The sequence below is a fragment of the Amblyomma maculatum genome, chromosome 10 (genome assembly GCF_055883805.1).
Source record: "Amblyomma maculatum isolate TAMU_Amacu chromosome 10, ASM5588380v1, whole genome shotgun sequence".
In the NCBI taxonomy this organism is placed as follows: domain Eukaryota; kingdom Metazoa; phylum Arthropoda; class Arachnida; order Ixodida; family Ixodidae; genus Amblyomma; species Amblyomma maculatum.
In genome coordinates, this window is record NC_139353.1 from 3,430,181 (window position 1) to 3,437,736 (window position 7,556).

General features: G+C 46.1%; 1 protein-coding gene across 1 annotated transcript; it reads left to right on the top strand.

The window, feature by feature from the left end:
• Window positions 1-767: 767 nt before the first annotated feature.
• LOC146175418 (innexin inx2-like) lies at window positions 768-7,220 on the top strand. Its single transcript, XM_084581753.1, has 2 exons — window positions 768-2,588; window positions 4,625-7,220. Exons 1-2 carry the CDS (start codon window positions 1,654-1,656, stop codon window positions 4,860-4,862), a joined length of 1,173 nt encoding a protein of 390 aa, XP_084437879.1. The 5' UTR covers window positions 768-1,653; the 3' UTR covers window positions 4,863-7,220.
• The last annotated feature ends 336 nt before the right edge of the window (window positions 7,221-7,556 follow it).

Genomic DNA, 7,556 nt, shown 5'->3' on the forward strand with positions numbered 1-7,556 from the left:
TTGTTAATAGGTCACTCGCACCTAATTCATAGAAATCTCCATGCTCGAGACCAAGAAAGCGATGAAAATGCGCCCTTGTGCTATACGCGCTTATCTTCATATCGCGCTCCGACAGCCAATGTGCAAGCAATTCCCCGTACGCTGTAATGGTCTTTGTGACGTACAAGCTATCTTAAAAATAAACGGAACCTTTCGATGTTGTATATGTCGTTCAAGCAGCGGACGTGGTCTGCATGACTTCAAGTAGTTATGAATAGCATCTCCTAACACACATGGCCACACATGGCCCACACATGGGCCAACGTGTCGACGTGTGCATTAGTGTCGGCACTGTTAAAACCATAAAGAATGAAGTGTCTGCCAAATGTCATCGTATGAGCGACTGCTCTTGTGTTTACGCAGCGCCACAGATATTATCTGTTTTTCAAGGCACAAAAAGCGTGATCTTAATAAGCAATCTCAATCCGATTATCTCGCCGCAATGCATGCTTGCCGTTGAACACGTCTCACCAAAACACTTGTAATTTCGCTTCAAATTTCCATTTCGGCTCATTGTATGCAGGACACCCAAGGAAAGCGAAGAACAATTCGAAAGTAGGAGCGCCATTTATCATCAGAGGCGCGCACGTTATATTCACGGCATATAGCATTTGCCGCGCTGGAAATACAGCAGCGGAAGTGTGCTCGCCCAAATAAAGAAAAAAACATTTACTCGCGGGGCGCACAATATGCATCGCGGCCTAGGATTCACAGCTGCTGCGTAGTGCTTTCGCGAAACTGTCTCTGCACAATACTGCCTTTTCCACCGTCGGTTATGCTGTATGGGCTGCAGCGACCGTGAAAGAGCAGAAAAACAGCGGGAGTGCGGTGCCGTTTCAGGCAGCGCGCAGGATCTGCAGGTGCGGCGCCATACTCGCTGGTGAGGCTCGAAAGGCTGAAAAAAAACCACATGTGGCAAGCACGTGGGACAAAACCTGCAGATGCAGCGCTAACGATTAGTCATTAAACTTCTGCGCTCGCATCCAACAGCATCAAAAGCCAGCCGGTGGACCACTCTTGCGGAACGTATGTAATATCACAGCAGAGAAGGCCAATCTGACGCGCAGAACCCATGGACGTTTGGTGTATGTTATTGTCACCACAAAGATGCTTTTTCTCACTAGCAGCAATGGATGACTCATGATCAAGAACTACGGTATGGTGAGCAGCTTAGGCTTTCTGCAACGTCTTCCGTGTGTGTTTCTTGGCCTCGTCTTTTGGTGACTGCTACCAGGCAGCCACTGTGGAGTGTGTGATACAAATGAGCTCTTGAGTGTTTATAGTGCTCCTGTGCATGTTCCGCCGACGAGCTGACGGCCCCACAAAGCAAAAGCGACCACGTGAGTGGAAGTCTGGCGAAACACACGGACACGTGGTGCCAATGTGAGGTCCTTGCCTCATTCAGGCTTAGATTGCAGGCTTTTGTAAGAACATGTTTCTGCAGCGATATCCAAAAATATCAGTAGATTTTTCTCGAACGTGAAATATACATTACGTTTTTGGCTGTAAAGAATTTCTCAACAGAACTGCGCAGCGCCGACATACGTAGTCGGATCTGTGCCTGCGTAGCAGTACTCTGAAGCGAAAGTTCTACGATACAGGTCGTAAGCAACCATGCTGCATGTTCTTGGTAGTCTCAAGAAGCTTCTGAGCATACGCAAGGTCAGCATTGATTGCTTCGTGTTCCGCCTCCATCACCAGCTCACTGTGCTCATACTGGTAGCCTTCGCTGTTCTTGTCACCACGAAGCAGTATGTAGGTGATCCCATTGACTGCGACCGGTCCTCTGGAGTTCCCGCTGGAGTCATAAACGTTTACTGTTGGATCCACGCCACGTACAGTATCAAGAGCCTGTTCGCGAACGCCGACGGAAAGCGGATTGTCTACCCGGGCGTGGGCAATGGGGCTGACTTCACCAATGAATCGGACGTCAAGTACCACAAGTACTACCAGTGGGTCTGCCTGGTGCTCTTTCTGCAGGCCCTTTTTTTTTACATTCCTCGCTGGCTCTGGAAGGCGTGGGAAGGCGGAAGGCTCAAGATGATGGTTCAGAGCCTCGAGTTTCACGCTGTCCTTGAACCGGGCGCTAAGGGTCAAAGAACGGAGCTACTGGTCAAGTACCTTTTGTCGAACCTCGGATCTTCCGACCGGTACGCCTGGAAGTACTTCGCATGCGAAGCCCTGGCCTTCTTTAACGTAGTGTGTCAGCTCTTCTTCATCGACGCCTTCCTGGACGGCGAGTTCCTCACTTATGGCCTCGAGGTCGTCAGCTTCGTGACTCGCGACGATGACTACGAAAACAGGCTCGACCCGATGGTGCGCGTTTTTCCGCGTGTTGCCAAGTGCCACTTCCACAAGTTTGGTTCATCGGGCAACGTAGAGACTCATGACGCTGTCTGCGTGCTGCCACTGAACATCGTCAACGAGAAGATCTACGTGTTCCTCTGGTTCTGGTTTGTCGTTCTTGCGGCGCTCACTGCGGCCGTGGTTGCCCAGAGGATGCTGCTAGCCTACAGCCGTACCTTGAGGTCACGAGCGCTGCACTACCGGTCAGTACACTGGAGGAAGTCAACGCCCATAACCTCACTCGCTCTAATTGCACCAGCAAATTGCGAATTTGCTGCTGCAGTGTGAAATTGTGGCCATTTTTCGGATATTTATTAAGTTAGCAGTACTGTCCTCTCAGCGAAGCTTTCGTGCCTGTCTGCGTGTAGAATCTTCCGCAGTCTAGAAGCCTAGATCCTCCGCTAAGAATGCATCAACTAACTACCATTACCTGTAAAATGAAAAAATAACTTCGTTGTAACAGCAAACTAAAAAATTACACGTTGATTCATGAATTCCATACCATTCAACCAGGTAGTGCAGTCGTACTAAATAAGCTAGTTATCTGCTGTCTTGCTTTCCTGGCCTCATTGTATTTGGAACACTGTATTAAATTTTTCTTACACTGGTGTAAAATCAAATGTGTAGTATCCACTGGTCACTTCCCTCTGAGTATGTCGATGACGCACCCAAAACTTCCGTACCGGTTGAGTGTTGCAATTTGAAATCACCACCCATATCCTGCTTGATCCAGCAGAAACTCTAAAACATGGGCCGCCTCAAGCGAGCCCTGCCTAAAGTGTTTCTCTGAACTATTTGTCCACAAGGCTTGAGGCTAGCGCCTTCCTCTCCCGCCAAAAGTTAGGTATGATGACTAGTGTGGTGCACACGGACCGCTGCGACAGCTACGCCTCCGACACACGGCCATTGGAGTTCCTGTGCGTGAATCACTATCTATTGAGCAGAACATACTCGAAAATTCTAGACAAGTGCCTTTTCAACAGGTCATTTGTTCATTTATTCGTGAACCTTCCTCAAATCTTCGCAAATCTCCTCAATCCATGTTCACTTCAAACAAACATGTGAAATCAACACTTTTTTTTATGCTGTACATCTTAAATTCTCTATAATGAAAAGTGTTCGCGTCTGCTATATATCACGCCCAAATAAAAGCTCCTGCGGTCCTGTTCGATGCTCCCTATACTTAGCACTTGCTTAACTTCAAGTTGACGGAAAGGGCGCACAAGGTCGTTTTCTCTGTTTACTGATCATCTGCGTCATGCCAAAAGCATGTTTGTTCGAGGTATAGATGCACAGCAAACTGGCTCTAGTAGGTTCCAAAACACCAGGGCTGCAAGGTGACGCTTGCCTTTTAGTTAAAAAATAGCTGTGGTTTAGCTTGTGGTTAAACATGGAGTTAAGCGAGAGCTATCTGCATGGCTGCACTTAGGTTCGGCTTGAAGGTAAAGACATGGCTTTTGCGCATAGTAGTTTACTCTGTTTATGGCGTTATATATGCCTTTTTGACCACTAAAGCACGATGAAGAGAAAGCCTCTATCGCACGGTGGCCCGAAGCCCTCCATTACAGCTCCTCTTTCTCTCCGTTTTCACTCCCACCTTCGCGATGACGCAATAGCGTAAGCTACCAGCCAACATATAAAGCCCCGCTTTAAGCGAGCCGTATGAACGTGGCTGTGTGGCCTAAGGATAACATGAATGCAGGGGTTTTGGCAGGCTGATTGTGATATCCCATATGAAAGGAGAGGCCCGAGTTGGCAGCTGCTGCCAAACGTAATGTCAGGAAGCCCTACGTCCAGTTAGTTCTCGGCCATGCTGACAGCTACCGCCTCCCACTACTACTACCACCACCACCACTCTTCTTCTTCTTCTTCTTGGCTAAACTGTGGCCAGTGTACCCCTCGGTACAAAACTCTTCATCCACTATGTCCCTCTGCTCGCGAGCCAAACATGAGGAACTCGTAACTTTAATTATGTACGGCATGTCCATACAGGGATAAAACGGTAACGAGAACGTACGTTTACTGTAAACGCTATCAAGGCTAGCAGTGCCTGCACTAGCGCTGTGACTCGGGAAATACCCTGACAGTTATTTTGCTGCTATTTTCTCAGAAGAGCACTATAAGTCTTGAGCGTGACGTAAACATGTTTCGTTTTTTTTTTTTCTTTTTTTTTTTTTTTTTCGTGTAGCGAAGTTCAATTGAGCCTCACATACAGCCTCTGCCCTCGTTCTTTCTCTAGGTTCCACTTAGTTCCGGAGAGGGATCTGCGCGAATTCCTGGACCATGGCTCTCTGGGTGACTGGTTTCTTCTGTATATGATGGGCCAGAACGTTGAAGCTCAGACCTTCAGCCAGGTCATCGCCGAAGCAGCCGACCATCTCCGTGAGGAACCCAGTCACCGAAAGCAAAGCCCTGAAGTGCCGGAAAACAACCCGCAGAAGACTAGATACGGATTGGTTTCCACGCAGGACGTCTGATAACTCGTTTATTTGTTGTGCTTGTTGGCTCGTGCACAAAAGCATGCGTCCCGAATCATGTAGACGTTTTCCTATTTTTAAGGCTGGTGCTGTGCTTGTTTTCAGGCATGACGATGACGCCACCACCCATTGCCAGCAACAGGCACGTATCGTCAGCGGGCCAGTAGAGCGCCATCGCTTCATATGCTTCCACGTCATTCATTGTTGGAAAGCGTTTTCTTTAGGAACCGAAAAAATTGGTCGAGCTCGCTCTAGCTTGCGCGCTACGGGCTTGGTCTTGATTTTCTTTGGTGAGAATAAATTAACAGTGTTCGCTTTATTTTCTACCTAAATTTCCACCTATATAAGCCTGGTCTAAAGATATCCTCATTGTGTCCTAACGGACTCAGCCTGAAACAAGAGATGATTTTCATCTCATCTGTCCCCGCTTCTCTTTGCAAAGATGGCTGGTAGAAATTATAATACGCAGCTCAGTCCACACCTATATCACGTTTTTTTTTGTTTTTTTTTTTAATCTCTTAGTGTATCTATGCTAGGGCACAACAACGGGAATGTATACTCAGCTGCTATCCAAAAATTTCTTCTTGAAACATAACTCCTGATGACGTAATCTTCACACTTTTCTCTTTTCTTTATCTCTACTCCCAAAGTTAAGCTCACGGCTTCCATTTTCAAACTTCAGCTGTCTCTGTTTCTGAATAAAAGTGTTTCCTTTTTTACTTTTTTTACCTCTTAATTTTTATTAATTGAGTATTTCAGTATTCAATCATTACGTATTTTTCCCTTCAAAAGAAACTGGTGCTCACTGTCTGGTCATGGTCAATCCTCCTTGTGAGCACGCACCATTGTTTTGAAGAAAATAACCGGCAGTCTTCGAGACGCATATGGCTTAATATAACGCATTATTGTTTTGAGGAAAATAACCAGCAGTCTTTGAGACGCATATGACTTAATATAAGAAGGCCGCCATGTTCTGGCATCCCGAACGGCGCGTTCAGAGTATGCTTGCAGATTCTGGAGCGTTGAGTAGTGCTTGAATAGTCCTCCACCATCCTCGCAAGGGTTCTATACCACGTCCAGTTGGGCACAATAACCAACGGGAATTCGTAATGTCGCCTTTTTGAACGCATAGAACTGGCACCTATTCCTGATTAAAACTCCACGCTTGTGTAGAAGACAATGATAATTATCGCAGGTGTGACACGTACACCCACTTCTTGAAATAAAGAATTTCAAAAAAAAAACTGTTAGGAAAAGTACGAAGCTTCTAAAACCGACAAACATGACAAACCGCGCACAGAAAAGCATTCAGAGTGACAATCTAAAAAACCTTCATATTGTTTTTCGCGAGCAAAGTTACGCGAAACAGCAGATCCCGTAAGCGCAGCACCGGTGGAGAAACATTTTCGTTCCGAAGCTAAGCTCGCGGATGTAGTCGGATGATGACCAATTCTGCACGCCTACTTCCCTTCTGGGGCGTATCGAATTAGCGAAAAACAAATCTCTAATGCGATAACTGAGGCATACTATATGAGAAGAGGTAGGGGCGCACGTACGGAAACAATGATTTATTCCTGACGTTTCGGCCGGAGCCCGGCCTTCGTCAAGGAAGGCGAAAATGTTGGAGTAGTTTGGGCCTATCTTGGTTCCTATCGAGGTACTGCTCACTGGTACAAAATGATCCCCATTGAATTGGAAATTATTAAATTGTAGAATTAGCTTCAGCAGGACCACCAGAGTGGAGGAGTCGACCGGTTTTATGAATGATAGATAGGCGTGTGCGTTGGGCACCGCACGGATGTCATCTTCATGGGGAATGTTAGTGTATAGAGAAGCCAGATCCATCGTCACCAGTAGAGAGCCATGAGGAACGTCAAGGTGATAATATATGTTAAGAAGTGGTTGGTGTCTTTTAGGTATAACGAAAATATGGGCGGAATGATGTTGATTAAGCTGTCGACATAGCGGGACAAAGGCTCAGTAACCGTTCCAATGCCTGACACTATTGGACTGCCGGAGTTTCCGGGCTTGGGAATTTTGGGTAAAAGATAAAATTTCCCTGCGATTGGGGGCTGAGGGGTACTAACGAGTGGCTTGCTTTTTCGAATAGTTTCCGTCTTTGACAAGTTCTGCTATGCTGTCTATTACGATTTCTTTATATTTACAAGCAGGATCAGCGTCCAAACGTTTATAAAACGTGATGTCATTAAGTTGCCTTTCTGCTTCAACGATATAATCACTCTTGTTCATGACTACCACTGCGCCACCTTTATCTGCGGGCTTGATAACCATAACATGCCGATTCTGCAGGGAATCAATTGCCTCCTTTTCATCTGCAGACAAGTTGTGCTTGAAAGGCCGGGCCCCGGCCGAAACGTCGGAAATAAATCATTGTTTTCGTTCGTGCGCCGCCTTTTCTTATACATATTTCTGGATCCTGGAAGACTTATATGAAACACGCACGCACGCACGCACGCACGTACGCACACACACACACACACACACACACACACACACACACACACACACACACACACACACACACACACACACACACACACACACACACACACACACACACACACACACACACACACACACATATATATATATATATATATATATATATATATATATATATATATATATATATATATATATATATATATATATATATATATATATATATATATA

Coding starts and splice junctions, on each gene's coding strand:
- LOC146175418 (XM_084581753.1), top strand. CDS start 1,654: ATGCTGCATGTTCTTGGTAGTCTCAAGAAGCTTCTGAGCATACGCAAG. Junction 2,589..4,624: donor TCACGAGCGCTGCACTACCG/GTCAGTACACTG, acceptor TTCTTTCTCTAG/GTTCCACTTAGTTCCGGAGA.